This window comes from Dermacentor albipictus, chromosome 4 (genome assembly GCF_038994185.2).
Source record: "Dermacentor albipictus isolate Rhodes 1998 colony chromosome 4, USDA_Dalb.pri_finalv2, whole genome shotgun sequence".
Lineage (NCBI taxonomy): Eukaryota > Metazoa > Arthropoda > Arachnida > Ixodida > Ixodidae > Dermacentor > Dermacentor albipictus.
Window position 1 is genome coordinate 144,643,012 of NC_091824.1, and position 21,048 is coordinate 144,664,059.

At 43.8% G+C, this 21,048-nt stretch overlaps 1 protein-coding gene across 4 annotated transcripts in view; it reads right to left on the minus strand.

Moving 5' to 3' along the window:
- Positions 1-2,864: 2,864 nt before the first annotated feature.
- Positions 2,865-21,048, minus strand: part of Lasp (LIM and SH3 domain protein Lasp) — a 30,579-nt gene continuing 12,395 nt past the window's right edge. For 2 of the 4 annotated variants that reach the window (XM_065432108.1, XM_065432109.1), the window contains exons 6-9: positions 20,340-20,495; positions 16,266-16,382; positions 13,718-13,773; positions 2,865-5,206 (exon numbers count right to left, since the gene is read on the minus strand). In XM_065432108.1, the coding sequence (XP_065288180.1) occupies positions 5,030-5,206; positions 13,718-13,773; positions 16,266-16,382; positions 20,340-20,495 (506 nt within the window). In that variant the 3' untranslated portion in view covers positions 2,865-5,029. The remainder of the gene's footprint in view (positions 5,207-13,717; positions 13,774-16,265; positions 16,383-20,339; positions 20,496-21,048) is intronic. The other 2 variants (XM_065432110.1, XM_065432111.1) reach the window with 1 other exon arrangement.

Genomic DNA, 21,048 nt, shown 5'->3' on the forward strand with positions numbered 1-21,048 from the left:
AACCCAACTTGTTCAACCAACCCAAACCACAGCATCTGTCTCCAACATCCTTGATCTTGTGTTGACCACCATGTCTGATGTAGTTAACCCTCTTACTTACCTCCCTGGCATAAGTGATCATTCTTTGATTCACTTTACTATCAAAGCACAGACCTTATCTAACAAAAAGCATAAAATAATTCGCAAATACGGTTGGGCAGATGCAACATCAATAATAGCGGAAACACAATCGTTCCTCTTTGATTTCATGTGCGACTTTTCTAGGTGCACAGTTGAGAGAACTGGAGCCTCTATAAAATAAACTGGTTTCTTTAGTCCAATGCTTCATACCACAGAGAAAAATAATTTCTAATGCACGGTCACCTTTGTTTACTACTGCTCTTAAATGGCTTTTGAACAAAAAGAATTTTTTTTTCATCGCGCTGAGCAAACCAATAACCCCAATCATTGGGCTGCCTATTTCCAAGTAAAACATGCAGTGCTATAATGACATCGAGCGTGCCAAGAATTTTTTTCACACTACTTCGCCGGAAATATTGAAAACTAACCCTGCGCAAGTTCTGGAATATTGTCAGTGGCTTGGACAACTGCCTTATCCAACTGGCACCAGTGTTGCTCAGATGCATTTTTTTCTGTAAAACCGTGCCAGTTTCTTTCCCATGTCTTCGCGATTGTAACTTTCCCCCTATGGATCACATAATCGATTCTGTGGGCATGGGTAAACTCATCATCATCTGGCTGCAATTAAATTACGTAAAAATGCCGAAGATGACAAAAGTGTACTCCTCTGTTATCCTGTCCAATGTTTTTGTTCTCAATCTTTAGAGTGCTCCACAATTCGCTGTGATTGAAAGGTAGGGAGGGTGGTTCCTGTCCATAGGTCAGGTAATGTACATCTTGCCGATAATCACAGACCCATATATACAAGCATCCCATGTAAACGTCTTGAACTTGCTATGTTTTCTAATTTAATTGAATTTCTAGAAGACAACCCTTTCTTCACTAACTGCCAGTACGGTTTCAGGAAGATGTTTTCCTGTGCAATGCAGCTATAATCTTTTACTAATGATCTCTTTATAAATAATGACGTCAGCTCTGACATTGATTGCATATTCTTGGATTTCACTAAAAAGCTTTCGATTGGGTGGCGAATGACTTCCTTCTTAAATTAAGCAAACTAAACACAGACACCAAGGTATTCCACTTGAATAAAGACTTTCATGCTGACCGCCCCTAGTGTTTATCTCCTGTCTCATTCAGTGTCCCACAAGGATCTGCGTTGGGACCCTTGCTCTTTCTCATTTACATTAACGGCCTACCCGACTGTATCATATTTTCATCAATGAAACTTTTTTGCGGACAACTGCATCCTCTATAAAAAATTAACCCAACCCTCTAATCAGCAGAAACTTCAAGTAGCTCTTAACCATGTCCTCATGGTGCAATAAATGGATGATGCAGCTAAACACCAGGATGTGTAAAGGCATGTGCATATCTTGACGGGGCCACACTATCTGCAATGCATAATTTCTTGATGGCTTCCTACTAGACCCTGTGACCTCTTACAAATACCTTGGCATCCACATCATTTGCTCTCGTTCTTGGCACATACATGTTGACTATGTTACTAACACAAACTGCATGCTGGGTTACTTGCAACGCAATTCTTCCCGATCACTTTTGTCGGTAAAACTGCATCTATATAAAACTCTCGTTCGTCCTAAATTAAATTACACATGCTCTATCTGGGACCCCAAAAACGCTGCACTTTCAGAAATTATTGAATCAGTTGCAGCTCGTTTCATTCTATCAAATTACTCTCAGCATGGCAGCTTATCATCAAAGAAAGCAACACTTACCTTACATGAACTGTTCTTGCACCGTAAATGTATTTGCTTTAATTGTTCCACAAAATCTATCATTATATAATCAGATTCTAAGAGAAGTTCTTTTTTCCCGCCCCCATCTATGTATCGTCGCGTTCAGACCAAAAATACAAAGTTGGTGTGCCATCTTGCTGGACTAATACATAGAGTGAATCTTTCATTCTGAAGACTAGCAAAGAATGGAACCACTTTACCATTTTCATTGCTGCCATCACTGACACCTTCAAGACTGCCATTCATAAAGCCTTTTGTTAACGTGTTTTCTTTACTTGCTATAACTGCATTTCTTTTACTGTGCGAACGTGTTATTTACCACTCCTTCCTGCAATGCCCTCGGGCCTTGGAAGTATGCTAAATAAATAAATGGCCATTGTCATCATCCTATTGAGATGCCAGATACAAAATTTCGTCAGGCTGTCATCGAGTCTATCACTGTTTCTTTGAGGTTAGGCACACATTTTCTAGCAATGACAAAGGCCACAAGTGTGCCATGCAGTATCCTCAGAATGACCTGGTGGATCTGCTGCAAGCCATACAGAAATGTGTTTTTTTATGGTGAAATTTCAATTTGCATTGAAATTTCACCCTATGCCACACTTTTTAATGTGCCAAAACCACAATCTGATTACGAGGCATGCCGTAACGGGGGGGCTCCAGATTAATTTTGACCACTTGCGCTTCTTTAATGTGCACCGAATGCACAGTACAAGAAGGTTCTTGCATGCTGCCCCCATTGAAAAACCCGCCATGGCCGTGTTCAACCCTACGACTTCAAGCTTAGCAGCAAAATGTTATAGCCACTGGGCTACTGCAGTGGGTAAAACAGGTAAATTCAAAACAGGAAGCAATAACTTCCCGTTTTTGCATTTTTGTGTGCATCATCTTTCCTTTCCTTCATCTCTGCTAAAAAAATTATGAAACACACTCTACACTAATTTTCTGTGCACCAAAATAAAGTAACTTTCAAGCAACTGAGAGTAATCTATCTTAAAAAACTTTATTTTTCAAAAAAAAAAAGAGGGGGGGAGGAGGAGGGGTAGGCTTTTAAGCACTACACCAGCCAAAGGATCAACATACAAAGTGCTTTAGTGTCTAGACAAAGAGTGCATGTAAACTGGGTATGTCAAAGCTTGATTACCCATCTGGCACTGTCGGACTGCGAGAAGGCACATAATGCTGAGTAGTGTACACATGTTAATTGCAAATGAGTCATACTTTGTACACACAGTTGGAGGCCTCATTGGCTGAACTACGAGGAGGTAAACGTAGCTGACAAAAGGCCACAAGCATGAAGCTTTTGTTCTACGTGCACCTCCAAGCATTACGCATAGCGAAAATGCACGCAACGTCAAGGTGGCACACACACGAAATCGTGATTACTGAAGGGGCTATAGGTACAATTCAAATGAGCACAAAGCGAGGCTTTGAGCATTATGTGTAGTTAAAAATTAACACGTCAAATTCAGAGCACAGAACACATTGGTCAGACAAGTATAAAACAAAACTGTATAGAGGCTTAGGGCAATAAATAGCCATGCAATAAACACAGCAGTTCCCCTTACGAGTATATGCCTTAAAAAAAAAAAAAATGTTAGCATGAACCCTAACTTTGAGCTTGAATGTTTAGATAGCATTTTCATCGGCTCTACCACATGCTTCCACACTTGAACATTAGACTGAAGATATTCTTTTAAGGGCACAAAGATCAATGTTGCAATACACAACAAGCATGAGCAAAGTCACAAAGGTAAACAGTTTCAAGAGACAGGCACTAACACCCAACAATAAAACAAGAGACAAGAAGGCAGACAGCTTCTAAACCCTGAGCAACAAATATGCTTTAATGCTGCCACATTCAAGTATAAAGTTATATGTTCTACTGAATGCCGTTTATACTACACTGTATTCATCCTTTTACCAGATAACCTAAGTTGTGCAAAAGTAGACCCTGGTGGATAGCCAACATATTCAACTCAAATGCAGTCCTATGATGCCCAGGCACAGTTGCAAAAGGAAGCTGTACAAATATAGTCCCATGCTACAGCATCAGCCTGCAAAAGCTTTCATGAACAATGCAAAAAAAAAACTTTCGCAATTCTTTCAGTCACAACGTCTTTAGCAGCTACTAATACTTTAGGCGCGCTTAAATAAGGCTTTTGACAAATACATTTCACATCAAAGACAGTGCTTGATGCATGGCCATGAATTAGGCTTGTGTTTAAATATACTGTGACTATAGTAATAATTCCTAAAAACATCCAGCCACAAGAGACCAGACTGCAAACCCCATTAGGGAAAAAAAAATCGGGGAAGGAGAGAGAAGAAAAGAAAGAAAAAAAAGAAAGAACACTGCACATCTTGTTAGTGACACATGCTAAAATGCAGTTTTGAAGTACTCGGTGAGAACAACCCCATGATCAGCCATGGCAAGTCTTTTCACACAAAGGAAACAGTATGCCATCTTAGCAGTAACCAAAAACACAGAATTCAAACCATAGTAAGCTGACAAACGGGATGAACCTGAACATATGTATTCTGCACAAGGCACACTTGCTAAATGCATCTCAGCAGTTCACAAAACCTGCCACTTCTATCCCAACAGTGTTCAAAAATGAAAAATAGCAAATGCACACCATGAAGCACAGCAGGTGGCCTGTACATTAATTTCTGATGGTATACACTACATACTTTGCACTTTATACAAATATAAAAAATTATAGGCACTGTAGAAAGAGTAAGAAAATTCAAAGGCAGAAGTAATTTGAAGAAGGAAATAGAAATCATTGCTTACTGTGTCTGCGACTATGCCTACTCTGTGCAAGCAGTTAGGCTATCACATGACCAGTGATGTCTGTCAAAGGGCTTCTATGACGTTAGCCAATTACATTTTATAATCCCAGTGACAGTAACTGAGGAGGCAAAATAGGAAGACATTCTGAACTAAAATAATCAGTTTCTCACAAGCACAAGAGAGCACAAAAAGTTTTTCATTGCACCTAAATAAAGCACGCAAACCACCTATCATGTTTTTTTCGAAAAGTAAATGAAAAGAAAATGCATGAGTCTTGGGCACCAACTGAAAGCCTGCAAAGCACTTGACACAAAGGAAAAGAAAGCACAGCGGGAGCGGCAGTGAACAGGATTCAGTTGATAGGTTCAACATAGTTTGCAGGCAGCATCCCCGTAAGGCCTGTGCGCTGGACGGTGCCGGTCATCCAACCCTCGTCGATGGGCACGCAACTCACAATCATGTCGCCGTCGAGGAAACTGACTTCATCGACATCTTGGGCCACATAGTCATACATTGCCCGGAAAGTTCGCTGCAAAGGGCAATTACACCAGCATTGTAATTAGGAATTTCACAAAAACAGAGAATGGTGCCAATATTGCTTTCATGTGTACAATTATTCTCTCACATTTTCCACACATCAGGGCAGAAAACATTCTGTGAATACACAGGCACTTTATATTTACTTGGAGGCACATACTGCATTTATGCAAATATGGCATGAAATTTTGCTCTGAAATTTCTAACCTACAAATACAGCAGAACCCCGGTGATGTTTCTTAGGGGACTATGGTGCCAGCAGCTTTCAGCACCAAGCATATGAGCTATGGAGAGAAGGTTTTCATGAGCAATATTTTTTACACAGAGCTCCCCATACATGACTGTGAACCTCATTATAAGGTTGGCTTGAGTTCATCTTCAAAGGACAGTATTATTGCATCGTAAGGTAGACAGATGCGTGGTTGTTCACTAACACGAATAAGCTTCTTTGCTGCTGATAACCAGATGGTGAAGGGCCAGCCTTCTTCACAAAAAGGTGTGCTACAGCACTCCTGTTGTTTTATAAATTCCCAGCAGAATTGCTTAAAAGGTACTGTCAGCACTACGAATGCCAACTGCCAGCTTCAAGCAGAATACTGATTCATCAACTGCCTGAGCAAATAGACCAAGGCAATGCACAGTCCATGTACATACATGAATACATACTGTGGGTATGCGCGACTCACGCATCCCCTGATACGTTGTTTTCCCGCATAGCTCCCATCTCCTGTAATCTGGCTTTGCTGCGTGGCTTTACGGCGACAATCGGTCTTCTCACAGGGTAGTACAAGAGATGGTGCGAGTGTTGCTCTGCTAATGCCACCATGCGCGAACAACCAGGTGTTGGTGTCCAGCATGGGGCAAACATATTCGCTCGCTATCCGGTCGCGGTTTCCACGATTTGTTGCGCGCCCATCGGTATGTTTTGTGGATAGCAACTCGGCTAGCAGGCATTAGTCTATGAAAGGTGCAATAAATGACCTTGTGATTGTTTGCACTACTGTGTTGTTTATTCTCTGTCCCAAGAGCACGAGTGAGAACCCCATAACACTTGCTAACTCTCTTATGCGGAACCTGAGGCAGGCAAGATGACTAGAAGGGGATATATGTCACTTCCTGTGTGCAATACTGCACTCTGCAATACTTATTAAAGGAACAATGGCACCAATTTTGAAGTTGTATAAATTCTGCAACAGAAACTGCTATCGTCTATGAAGGCACCACTTATGTAGAGTGGGAGTCGTGACATTTAGGGCAGGCCAACTACAAACCTTGATATCACCCTGTCACACACCATTGACGGCTGATGGCAACTTGTCTGAGTTCTAGAAGCAATAGTGTATGTGTGTGGTGGCAGCAGACTTTAGATAATTTCTTCAAAAGCAACTACAGTTGATTTACATTAATTTGACCCTGACAGGACTGGCAAAATTGGTTGCATAATCCAGCGGGTCAAATTAAACATAGGGGGGGGGGGGGGAGAGGAAAAAGAAGAACCAGAACACACAGCTAGCTCATCTGGCAGCATTTGCCCTGATTGTAACGTCTGCGAATTGAATCTACACTTTCAAAGTAGAAAACTAACGTAAAAATGACATTAAAACAACGTAGAAACCGAACATGCACCCAATTATTTAGCAAGAATTATCAAGTTTAAAATTCTGACAGTAAGAACAAAGACGAAATGAAGTAATGTTACCTTCATATAGGTATTCAAAATTTATTTACTTAAAGGGCCCTTCACCAGGTCTCGCCATTCTGAGCTGACAAGCGCCGTGAATACAATGGATGCTAACGATCATGTCTGCTAAGTATTACATCGCTATGCACCGCTAAACGAGCTGAAATTTCAAACCGAACATCATTTGCCCTTCTCCTTGTGGGCACAGCACTACCAGCTGGAGAATCGATGCATATCACACAAGTGCGCCTACGTACATGGCAGTGCTGCTGTGACGTCTCACAGTAACACACGATTTCAAGAATTAAAGACGAATTAAAGTTTAGAGAAATAATAAAACACACAAACCAAATGTCTGTGTGTTCTCGTTTGACTTCGCACTGCAGCAAGAGAGGTGTACTTCAGTTTTGTCTGCTTGTTCCCACATCATGCAGTAGCATGCGCAGACAACAAAATTATGTCATTTTCTACCGTGTTCCAGCACGCAATGATGCTTTGTGATCCGCTTGTGTCTGCCTCAGTATTCGTGTAGCACTGACTTAGCCGCAAGTCAGGTGTTCTCGTGCACAGTGCACGAAATCGTGGGCTGTGTGAAACGAGACAAACGCAACAGTTTGCGTGCGACACTGTCAGTGGAATTGCGCTGCGTACCCAATGATCGAGAAAAAAAAAAAAAAAAAGATGAAGGCAAAGCCTGTGACATATGCGTCATGCGAACTCCAAGCTCCGGTATGGGAGAACACAGAGAAGGAATTTCGCTTGCGGAGGTTAGACGAGACAAGTGGAGAGAGTGTCTCTCTTGGCAGTGGCCCTTGCCTCCTGAAATCTTGGGTTTGCGGCAATGAAATATTTATATCTCAGCTATTAATGAACCAATTTGAAAAATTCTTAAGGCAGAATGCTCTCTGAAGGGCACTGAACAACTTCCAGCATATAACCAAAATTTTCTACGTGGCCTGGTGTGGGGTCCTTAACTCTTTCGTTACGACACCTATTCAAATCGATCACTGGTGATTGATGCTTCAGATTGCCAATTTCGAAATATTGGAGCCGTTTCTTATCCATTTAAGGCCATCCAGTAGTTAGTACAGGCACTGCACTTTCAGAATCAGCTTAAATTTTCGTGCTCCAATGACGTTGCGACTTTTGTCAGACCTTTTTGCAAAAAGAGGCGTGGCTGTCACCTTCTGCCGCGCTCAAGAAAAAAGCATGCTGCTCACGACTACGCCACACTAGCATCAATTTTTTTTTAATCAAATGACTCCCAGTAAGTCAATAATTAAATTATTTAGCCGGCTTTGCCTTCCGACAGTGCTGAGTGGTGATAATTGACTGAAAATGACGTCACCTGTTCACTAGTGAGCTTTGGCTTGAAGTCCGGGTCGTTTTATTGAAAGAAGGTTCGCCACATGTCCAACATGTGGACTTGGCTTTTGCAACTAGTTTCCATGAGTTTCAGTAACACTTCTCTCGTAAAATCCCAGCAAGGGGCGCCGCCAGTGTCACTGTGCAGTTTTCGAAAGTCGCTCCCATGGCGCCGTACCGCACGGCTGCGTCGTGAGAAAAATGTCCTGCTCGAAACTATGCTGCACCCGCACTTGAATTTAGTGATGAGGACTCGAGTTACCATTCCAAATATGACAGCAAAGCAGTTCAAACTCTGAAGGGACAATGTTTTGAGTCAGCATGGGACATCCGCAGCTGTTCACCGGAGAGTTTCCTTTACGGCCTTGAGTGGTCCCCTTCCTCATGTGCGCTTATCTGCCAATCTTTTTGCACGACCTAAGAGCTCTAATGATTATCTTCAGGGTGCATACTTTGCTTGGTTATGCTGTGCTGCCATCAGAAGCAGAGAAACTACCATTCATGCCAAGAAGGCCGCCCTTAGCACACCTCAGCCCAGCACTATGGATCAGGGCAAGACAGTTTACAACGGCGAGGGATTTCTTTCTACTCTTCTTCTTTGCAGAGGTGATAAAGACTATCTGCAAAAATGGAAGCAGATATGCTTGGATGCATGATCTTTTAGTTGCCCGGCTACTCTGAGAGCAATCACCCCTGAAAGAGGTGCATGACTCTAGACGAACTGGCGAAGTACGTTCCTTGGACTTCTCATCAGACCATCCTCAGAAGATGCTGAAATGGCTGAACTGCAAAATGTGTTACGAGGACTGCAAAGTCAAACAAAAACCAGACGTTTTGTGGGAAAAGTGCGGAGTGCACCTATGCTTCACAAAATCCAGGAACTGCATCACCGCATGGCACGAGCAATGAACTGGTCTTAGTTTCTTCCTTGTATCTGAAGAACGGCGATGTACTGAGCATTTATTTTTTCAGACACTATTCCTGGGTAACTTATTTTTGTAATGTATATTCTGAATTTTCTTTGGTATTAATGTTCTTGTAGATATGTCTTTTACTGTTGTTTTTATCAACTGGCAGCAAAAATGGCACTTCCTGGAATTTTTATTTTTTACCTAATAATTTTTTTTTTTGTTCAGCAACGCATGTTTTTGGAAAGAGCATTTTATTATGCACAATATGCTATGCTGCAATGTGTGCTGGAATATTATCTGTAGTGGTTAATAATTTTTTTCTGAGACCTATAAAATACGGCCAGGTAATGAAAGAGTTAATGTCCATCTTCATCACTCTCAAACCGCTTAAAGCTCTCTATGAAAATCTACATGCTGTGTGGTCCATAAGTATTTTGATATTCTGCCTTTATCAAGCGACTCCACAACGGCCACAAACAGGATGGTAGCCGATGCCTTGACTAACTACTTTGCTAGTTCGCCTTACGATGCATGCAATTTTTCGGATCACAAGAACATGTGATATGACTTGCTGCCGCTAGCTTAACATGTTATATAAGTGATTTTTGTATGTGCTATCGTAATCAAAATGAATGCGGCATGTCGTCATCCTGCTTAAAGCTCCTCCATGATGTTTTCTGGCTACCAAAAAAAGGGGGGGGGGGTGCGCTGGTGGTACGCCGTTCAAGGTTACTCTTGCTATGTGAGAACTCAGCCGCCATCCATGGTCGCCATCATGTGATGGTAGTGACAGTAGGCTGTTGCGAATGCGGTTTTTGTTTTGTATCAAAATGCAACCAAAAAATATTCGGACAATATTTCTTGGCAGTAAATGTGCACGTTAGAGTTGGATAAGTACAGTGGAATCTCGGATAAACAAAATTCGCTTAAAAGGAACTGCCTCTTAAACGAAACAGCATCCTCATGGTTGGTTGGTTTTGTAGTCATAGAATTGTATTCAGCTTTGTCTCTCAAGTAAATGGAACTCCTGATAAACGGGACCAATTTCCCTGGTCCCCTCAGGTTTTGTTTCAAGAGAGTCTACTCTACTGAAATAATTCATTGTGATCCACTGTTTTCTCTTTGAAACCTTCCTAATGAAAATAAGTGTTTTTGATTGGAGATGCTGTGTGTTTTGACACATTCACTGTACCCTAAGTGCAGGCGAAATAGTTGAAGCCACTATTAGAGCTACCACTATGTAAATCATTCAGATTGCACGTGCGTAATGGCCCTCCAAGTTCAAATTATCTGGCCAAGGCTCATTACAGCATCGAAATAACAAACGCTTGGCCCCATAGAAATTTATTGGCACCAGCCGGGACCTTCGGTCAGGATCGAATTAGCCGAAGTCAAATTAACTGAACTCTACTGTTACAAGCAAAAAATTATTATTCCACTTGTCGAAGGCCCTTCTTTATTAACACTTTCGGGACCGGCCCATAGGCCATCGATCATATATGATCGACGGTTTTGCGCGCACTGCCCCGTTCAAATTTCCGCGCGCTTGGACATGTAGCTCCATCTAGGAGGTCGTCAGGAACTAGACTCTCGGTTTCGGCATAGTTTCTTTCATTTCCAGCAGGTGGCGATACGCGAGAGAGAATTTTCTCGATTGCGGCGGCGGCGGACGCAGTGGAAAATGGCGTCGTGCTCGCGTCCGGTCGCTCGAAAAGAACGCCGTCAATCGCGCGATTCCGCTGCTTCGGCAACGGATTTTTTTGATGAACCGAGCAGCGAAGAGTCTGAAGACGACTTCGGCAGCTCCGATTTTATTTCGGACTCCGATTCGGATGATGATGAGCCACGGACTTCATCTAGTAGCCGAAGGTGAGCATAGTTCCACATTCATTTCTTTCTGGAGTAGGTGAACGGGCTCGCTATATGTTCTCATTATTTTATCTTTACTTGATAGGGTCTCAACAAGCTACGGCAATGATCTGCTGCCGCCAGCGCAGAAGCGGATTGAGTTTTCGCCGCGACGGGAACCTGGCGTGTACTTGGACGCAGAAGTGGGCGTGGCGCTCAGAAGCGGATCAAAGAAATTCTTGACTGCTCTGGACTTCTTTCTTCTGTTTTTCTCGATGAATGTGATCGAAACAATTTGTGACAACACGAACAAGTATGCTTGGACTCACATTTTGGAAAAACCAACGCATGCTTGTTCCGATGGATCTTGGGAAGAAGTCACCCCAAGTGAAATGCTAAAGTTTATCGGACTCGTAATTTACATGGGCGTTGTGAAGGTTCCTCGGCTGAAGCTGTATTGGAACGTAGGAGATCTGTACAGCGGTCTGCTCCCACCACGGATCATGCGGCGACGCCGGTTCATAGCTCTACTCGCAATGTTGCAAGTTGCAGACTTGGACGATGTCACTCAAAGTTCAAGAGGAAAGCTCCGATACATGTGGTGGCTCCTGCAACACATGAACGAAGTGTCAGCGAATCTTTTCCAGCCACATCGCGATCTTTCCGTGGATGAGCGCATGGTGAAATTGAAAGGGCGGTCAGGCATCCGACAGTATATCAAAGATAAAGTAACAAAATGGGGCTACAAGCTGTGGGTCCTAGCTGACCCTGGCACCGGATATACTGTGCAGTTTAGTGTGTATACCGGTAAGCGTGAGCAGCCAGGGCCCCATGGCTTAGCTTTCGACGTAGTTTGCCAGCTGTGTCACAGATATCTTGATCAGGGCTACAGGATCTTTATGGACAATTTTTACACTTCTACTAGCCTGTTCAGTCATCTTCTCAGCCGAAAAACATTGGCTTGCGGAACCACATGCAAGGATCGCCGAGGATTTCCTGCCGAACTGAAGGATGCACGGTGGGAAAAAAAAGCTCGACGTGGCGACATTCGATGGTTGCGCGATCAGAACATCCTGTACCTTCAGTGGAAAGACCGGCGTGTTGTCAACATGATGAGCACGGTTCATACTGCAAATGACACGGTCACCGCAAAAAGAAGGGAAAGAAGGCAAAACTCCTGGACTCAGATATCTATAACAAAGCCTCTGCTGATCCATGATTATAATGCTGGCATGCTAGGCGTAGATAAATCGGATCAAATGATTGGATATTATAATGTTCTCATGAGAAGCGTACGGTGGTGGAAGACTCTGTTCTTCCACTGCATCGATATTGCATGTGTGAACAGTTTCGTACTCTTCCAAGCTCACCGCACATTGCACCCAGAGATTCCTGAGCTGGCACGCACTGCCGGGTTTGACCACCTAGCTTTTAGAGAAGAGCTCATTCGGCAGCTTCTGAATCTTGACGGTGCCAAGCAAGCACACACGCCTCCACCACCCGTCGCAAAACATGCACTCCACAAGCCGGAAAAAGTGGCAAAACGCAGAAACTGCAAGCTGTGCTATGAGCAGAAGAAAATCGAGCTCAAAACTAATGTCTTTTGCAGCACATGCCAAGTTCACTTGTGTTTTACGACTGCCCGGAACTGCTTCGTCGAGTGGCACAAGAACCGTGGTACCTGAGTGGCTGACCACTGGTGCAAGCTAGATTTCACACAAAAAAAAGACAGTTGTAGATACGCGTGCCAAATTTTCACAAGCAAGAAAGGAGGCATTGTAGCACATTTTGTATATCTTGAATTTTTTTTATTATGTTTTTCCACTTTTATATCCATGACTTTTCCAACTTTTTTATGTTGTTCTTTCAGCAAATCTTGAATTTGAGATTTTTTAAAAAAATATTATATATCACTTTTAAGTCTAACCTTTCTTTATGCATGAAAGACCATCTAATTAGCTACATTTTGATAAACATTGCAGCAATATAGCGTAATGACTATTCGTAATAAAAAATAATTTTTGACACCCATCAGAATTGCCTGTTTTTTCCCCGGTCCCGAAAGAGTTAATGCCCATTCTTTTTTTTTTGTTAGCAGCGAGCAACAAAAATGTAAAAAGTGTGCTCGAGGCATCCCTAAGCAGGTGGTGCCACCGCCATAGTTCCAATGTTGGCTGCTTCTCATGAGTTCACAGTTGATCTGGCAGGCACAGAATATACAAGAGGATATGTACAGAGAAAAATTTGCAAACATCATATAACAATGAGGCCAAGAATGATGACTTCACTCCTAAAGAAGTTAACAGTACTGTGCAGATTTCTTCTGGACGTGCTCACATATGGCAGTTGCAACAATAGCAGAAAGTAAGCCAATCAATCATGACCTCATGATACATCCACTTCCTGGGTACTAACTAAAACAGAAACTAGTTCACAGAAACAAGTACACTAAATTACTTAGGAAATTCTGACGCTTGTTTGTATGTTTTTCTAGGATTTATAGGGTATAGGCCCTCACTTCACACAAGAAAGTCAGGAGTAACAAATATTTCGGCAAGAAAGAAACAATGCAGTTGTATGAAGTGTGGTTATTAGGCTTACTAGATCCAGAACTATCTGTATTGCATCACAACTTGACTATCATTTGTAGGCACTGCATGTGATTGCTTTCATGAGATGCCTTGTGTGCAGCACTTACCCCACTTGGCACCTGGGATTGAGAAGGCATCACACGCTGCATGGCAGGGGCAGGTCCTGGGATGAACGAGAAAAGCCGACACGGAGCAAGTGACATTCCAAATGTGATGCAAGAGCAAATACAGTCGATCCTGGATATATCAAACTTGAACATGACTGTGAAATAGCTCGATAAATCGATAATTCCAAATATAAAATATGCCTATCTGAAAACTCTGCGCATCTTGTACAGCATCCCAAACTCGTGAAATTATCTATCCGTTTTTTCAGGGCCATGTCGAATGCAAAAAAGTTTGCTTTGTGACCTCTGATAAACTGACCTCAACGCTAACCCTGAAAGCTCATGTCGCCTAACCATGAGACAATTATGGACCTCTAACTAAGGTAGAAAGGGACGCAGTGCGGAAGCAAACTAAGCGGTATGGTTATGCGGCATGCCGCCATCAGCACACTTGTAACGCGAACTGCGCTTGAATGTGCTTAACTGTGTGTCCGTTACAATATGCAGTTTAAACAGTGAATTGTAATACACCACCAATGAGTAAACCAGGTAGATGCTTAGATTCGAAAATGGCATCCAGCCTGCAGAGCACCAGACTCCATTTCTGCTGACGTGTCCCAGGGAATTGCAGAGCGAAGAATCTTGCTTACCATTGCAGCTATGATTTTACCGTGAAGGGCAGATGTGGCATGCGGTGGTTTCATTAAATCTCAACTGTAATGTATCTGTCCAAGTGGGAGTTGGGGTCGGATATTTTTTGGTTGCTCGAGGAACCCTAAAATGCCGTTTGTGGAAACTTGAAAGGTACCATCCACGCTGTCTTGTGGAATGCGCATATCGGACCGGGAGGCCTTCTGTGATTTTTGAAGCAGTGTGGCGACCCTCTTATGAATAATGAATGGTGGAAAGTAATATGCTGCACTGCGTTATATCACTGTGTTGTGGTGAAGCTTACTAATGCAAATCCGCCACTATGGAGTGCAAACACCTTCCTGCACGAGCCATTCCTATTTTGAGACACAGACGTTGCTCATTTTTCCTCCATGGCGTGTACTGCCCTTCACATTCAATGCCTTGTTTGACAGCATCCACTGAAACACTGCCATTTCATCAGCAAGAATATTTATGGTGACGCGAGAAGCGATACCTCTAGTACCACAGAAGCACACTTGTAGGGGTGCATTTGATATGTCGAATGTGGTGGTGAATGGGAGTTAGATATACACATGGTACAGTGTCATAGTTTTGCATGCAATGTTTAAGATTTTGCGGCAGTTCGATATAGAGAACTCGACATATACAAATTTGATATATTCAGGATTGCCTACAAATCTACACCGGCAATATGCCATACAGCTCATCTTAATGCCACTAACTTTTCATCACATAATGCACAGATACATATACTGTATTTACTTTATTCTAATGTGCCCTCGATTGTAATGTGCACACCTTTTCCACAACAAAAAGAGAAACGCTCTTGATTGTAACGCGCACGCGTTTGCCGTGACCTAAAGAAAGAAAAGTCCATTACAGTACTGCGCACCTTATTCTTTCATATAGAAATACAACTTTCTCTCATTTGGAAAAAAAAAAAAAACAAGGATTTGCTCCCAATGCACTAAAGTTGCAATAACTAAAAAAAAAGTAGCAGTTTCGCCTGAAGCATCGATTACGATAGCAAAGTAGTAGACAGCTATAGCAAAAGTAAGGATAGTAGTTTTATCAGCCGTATAAACTTTTAAACATTTGCTTACTAGCTAAATTAACAAGCATGGCGTCACATGCGCCCAAGCAAATATGAACATGTCTCACTCAATGACCGCGGAAACTTTTCATCAAAACACTGGAGCGAGGAAGTGCGGCAGCAGGAGCGAGCAAATTGATCTATGTGCAACCTCTCACTTCAACGCGAACTAAGTGACAAGAACACAGCACAGTGTGTCTAGATGTGTAGACTCTTGTCTCTGGTGCAGATTGATTTCAAGATAGGGGTCGCACGACTGCCGCTTACGTAACAGCCGCCAGTGTAGAAAGCCTTTCCTATTTGCTCCAGTCCCGCACGCAAGTTTTGGGAACTCCGAACGCCCGTGATGCGGCCCGATTTCCGTCTGTCTCTGCACACGTGATCGCTTTCCTTTTAATTCGGGTATCGGGATGAACTCGGCATGTCTTTGCAGTCGCAGCAAACGCAGAAAATGGGAAATGGAGCAAACGCAGAAAATGGGAAGATGGACGGTGTACTAACCTAAGCCAAAGGAACCACTGCCTTAGCACACATACTGCAGCACATAGAGTAGGCTCAAAGCGCGTACGAGGCAGCCATCTTGAAGTGCCGATGGCGATATTGTAACGCAGATTTAGGGTCGTACTTTCTTCTAACGCGCATGCAATTTCTGGACCCGTTTTATCGGAAAAAAATATGTGCGGGTTAGATTCGAGTAAATACGGTACATGAGTATCAAACCACTAGACAAGGGGCAACAGATGGCTCACAAACAGCATATGGAACCAAAATTATTATTGAGCCAGAAGATACTTTACTCACCTCTATAGTAATGCTGAGCCTGCGGCGGGTTATATCCTACGGCAGAAGACCCATAGTTGTCGTTCAACGGATCATAGTCTGCAATTGAACCGACCTTGCGCACAGGCTGAGTTTGCACTGGAACAAAGCGAGACAAATTGTCATGACAAGTTTCCACCATACAGCAACCACAGCCCACACACAACTAATATTGCCAAATACAGCCTGGTTATGGTGTATTGAATATGAAGCAGATGGCCAAGTATTTTGGTGCACAAAAATATCCTACATCTAATCAAAACTTCCACTCATATCTAATACTTCACTAAAATGAAGTCATAATGTGTTTCTTTGTTACTGGTTGTCACATGTTTGATGATTGATGTGCCTTTCATTGTATTCAGTGTTCCTATTACTTAACGAAGTCCTTAAAGGGATAGTGAATAAAAAATTGGTCACCGAGATTTCTGTCTCTAGTGATAGCTGTCGCACCAAGAGCGACCAAAACAACACTCTTTCTGATGAGAAGTAAGCGAAAAGTAATTATTTTAGCGAATGTTTCTCAAATCACAGCACCTACCGGCCTCCTCCGAAAGCTCCGGCAAAACCGGATACACGTCACGCTTACCCACCTCGAGGCCCATTGCGAGCGATCCGTCCACACTGAGCGCGCGAAGGGTCGAGTTGACGTTTGCAGTAACGCGCTTTCTTTGTTCGACCGTCCTATTCGCACCGCATGCTAGTGTGAGCTGTTCGGAAATCTCGTCTTTCATCTCGTGGATTTGTGGTTTGATGTGCCAAGCAGTCGTGTCAACGCCTCAGAATGCCGAGGGTCTGCTGTGTGCACGTGAAAACGGCCGGCAGCAGTAGTCTTTTTCTCGCGTAACTCTCATGAATCCTCCCGTGAACCGCTGGCTTGTTCACGCTGTAGTTTTGCGCACAGGTGCTGCTTGACCGTAATTTGTCGTTTGTACGACGTTCTGAGCCATATGTTTGGCCAATTCTGCCACAATGAATCGAAATCCGCATCGTCCGCATCGGCTGACGAAAAAAAATTCGCCGACATGAGACTGGTGGCGCCATCTCGGTTGCACCAAGGGAAGGAGTGCTCAGCTGCGATGAAACAACGAGACGCTGAAACCGCTGCGCATGTATTCGTTCACTACGTGAATAACAAGACGATCCCTGCTTACAGAGGCGCATTTCAGTCACTGCACATGCCTGGCTTCAATCCTCACCCTTTGCTTCATCGCATATATTCTCAGTAACAGCTACTTGCGCGCATCAAGCACCTGTCGCGCGAGAGTCGGCAGCCGACTGTCATGCTCACGCCGCCGGCCACACCTGCGCCGATGACGTAGGTATAGGGAGGTCTACACGCGTCAATATCTTCAATGATTTCTATGTTTTTTTTTTTGTACAGTGTGTACTCACGCCACCTGTATTGTGCATTGGTAGCGTTCATGTTTTACGCGCTAGCAGCTACCCATAACATATACACCCAAGCGGGCGGAGCAAGCCGCTTTGCGCAGAACGCAGAGTAATTTCCTTACGTCGCCTGACATTGCATAGCCTGAGGCATAAGCGTCCTCGCTCTGTTCAAACCAAACATGGCAAAGCGTTTGCGTGAGTGAATCACGCTGGGCGCACCGCCACGGATGCAACACTGTCAATGAGGCATGCGCCTCTTGTCTCGCTAACTTATTCGTGACAGGTGCGAGCTTGCAATCCGAGCCGCAGGAACCGCGTTTATATCTGGTTTCCACTTATGATGCCGCCCCTGATCTCTCGAGGCGAACGCATGTACATGAAATTCACGGCGTAAACACCACTTTGCTGGTCCTCCTTCGGCACCGCGGAGGGGGACTGCTGCGGCGGGTCGTCGTCAATTTCGCTTGACGACGCGGATGCATCATAGGCATACGCCTTTATCGTTCGTGGTCGTTCAGTAGGCCGCTCATCCAAGTCGGAGTCATAATCTCCGCTTATGGTATCACTCTCACTAGAACTTTGCATTTTGCACTGCGCAGCGCGAGGAAAACAAAACTGCGCAGCCGGTCAGTTCACTCCGCGGCTGCTGAGGGTAGGTGTGACGTCAGATCCGCCGGCTTGTTGTCGGGAGCGCTTTGCGAGTGACGCGGTGGCCGCTCATAGAGCGTCAAAAATAAAGCCATCCGCTCAAAAGTAACCCGAATAATGACTATATACTATAACAATCGTGTCTTAGGAATGCAATTGTGGGGCTTTCTCTATATTCTTCGATTTTTATTCTGTATCCCTTTAAAGATGAGACACTTTGTGCCATTCTTAGCAATGCTTGATCTGCCTCTGTTATGTTACAAATACATAGTGCCCCATGTGCAATGGTGCTCAAATGAAGTTTACGAAAATATTATGGTTCTCACTTTTTTGGTTAAAGATGTACTTTTTTCCCCCTAACAAATGCAAAGAGGCTTAAAAGAAAAGCTAACTGGCCTGTCCAGCCTGAGTCAGTGTTTGGTGCACTGACTTACGAAGTTACAAGCACAAAGAGTGCACTTCCTTGTAGAAAAGCAGGCAAGTACAATGTTGAAATTGCTTGATGCCAGAGCAAGTGTTCTGCAAGTGCTCTAGTGAGTCCTTAGGCATTAATATGCTGAAGATGGTAATAGCTGGCAACACAAGTGACTGATCAGTATTTAGCATGTCACTTAAACAAGCACAGTACACCAAAACCAAACTCCTTAAGAGTGAAAAATACAAAATTCAAGAAAAAAGTCAGGAGGGGAGAAGAGTCCCTTGCTTCTGTGAATACAAAACCAATTAAAGGGATCATAAAATAAACACAAGGTCAGAAAAATGTGTATCTACTGATAAATAGCCTGATACTGAATGTCCGTACTGAATAACCAGTACTGAATGCACCTGCATGGTAGGTGCATTCAGTAATACATACTGTGCCACGCGACAGTGGTCCCTTTTCATTCATGGTGTGCTTCACCGCAATACACAAATATGCTTGGCCGCGCGACTTTGCTGTATTGTGGCGAAACCTACTTTTGGAAACCAGCATTATGCAGTGCTTGACCCTTGCCGTACTTTCTGCGCTTTGAAGCCGTTTGTGACAATGACAAAGGCAGAGTCACCGCCATTGCTGACAACTTTCAACGAAAAACCCATGCACTGAACTGTAGGTAGCGAACATTAGCTAGGCCTAGCGTTGCTGTGGTGGCTATGGCTGCCAAGCAGATTGACGTGCGAGTGCTGGTTTGATGCTGCGAGATAATAAAAATGGCAGCGGTGGTGGCTTCGATTAATGCCCTTTCTGACCTGCAGTCACAACAAAAGTTTTGGAGAATCGGACTGTGAAGGGTTTCAGCATCCGAAATTTAAGGCGTTCTTATAGTGGCACTATGGGATATGTGGCAGTGCCGCGAAGGTGTGCAAAAAAATCGGGCATCTGAAAAATCATTCTTTGACTGTACTGGAAAAGGAAACTGCACAAACTGAAGAAAAGCAACACACTGCGATAATATCTTGTGCACAAGCAGGTGCTCATTCACACCATGCAGCCACAAACTATTGCAGCCAACATGGCAGTACTGCAAGGCATCAGGTCTCCAATTTGTGCAACACCTGAAATTTTTTTTTTTCAGTGGTGCAAGTTTTGAAAGCAATGCAAGAGATTCAGGCCTAGCCTTAGTATTATTTGTGAACATGAGGCCACCACCACTCCCAAGTTTCCAGCATCCCACAGGCGTAAAAGGTGGGGAGAACTAGCAGATATAAGCATTTGTGGCGGGATTACATTAATTACGGATTACATGAATTCCGGCAGGGTTACACTTTTTTTTAATAAGCTTTGTGTTGTTAACATAGCATAAATGTGTCTGAATTACAGCTGTTTCTTCAAGGTGTTACTTCTATAATGGTCCGTGCGTATACTTTATATACATAATAGAAAACCCGGAACTTAACGCAGAGCCCTTCACAGGCCACGCCGTGCTGCCCAGGATTTTACCCTTCCAAGACAAGTGCACAAGCCCACATAGTGAATGGACAGGAGCAGACTTGGCACAGGGTGGGTGGTTCAATAGCAGGAGGAAGCGAGGGTACCTGGTCCTTCCTCAGATGTGTAGATAACTGTGGATTGCAGCTTGGAGCTGTAGGGGGAGTTGTTATTGGCCGGCATATCGTACTCGGTGGCTGCCCGGACTGACTGGAGTGTTCTGCTGCTGGGCCGGTCCTCGTTAGGGGGAGGAGGAGGGGGTGCTGCCAAGAGGTGGGAAGGAGTGCACACACGCACATGCACACTGAGGCCTAGGGAAAATGCACTGCAGTACACAACATGATGGGGGAGGAGCCCAGTGAGTGGCATCCCAATGACGCCCCACAGGAGAACAGAGGAAGAACAGAGAGCACCACATCTCCATGAACCTAATGGAGGAGCCAGCTTGCCCAGGGAGCGAGACATGAAGGGGTTAGCAATTACAAACAAGGTGTGGCCTGATGCTTCGCACAAAAATCTCAGCCAGGGGCTTGAAAAAGAAAAGTTACAACTACACATACATATCAAGTGCATTGCCGACCCTGTTTGGGCAGGCCACCATCATTCACGGTCATTGTAATCAATAGAGGCCAGAACTTAAGGCAAAATGCCCCCGCCCCCCCTCTTTTTCTTCTGTTTGGGCAGGCCACCATCATTCACGGTCATTGTAATCAATAGAGGCCAGAACTTAAGGCAAAATGCCCCCGCCCCCCCTCTTTTTCTTCTGCTTGTGTCTTCATAGGGCCTATTCCAACATATAAACACTAACTATGGGTC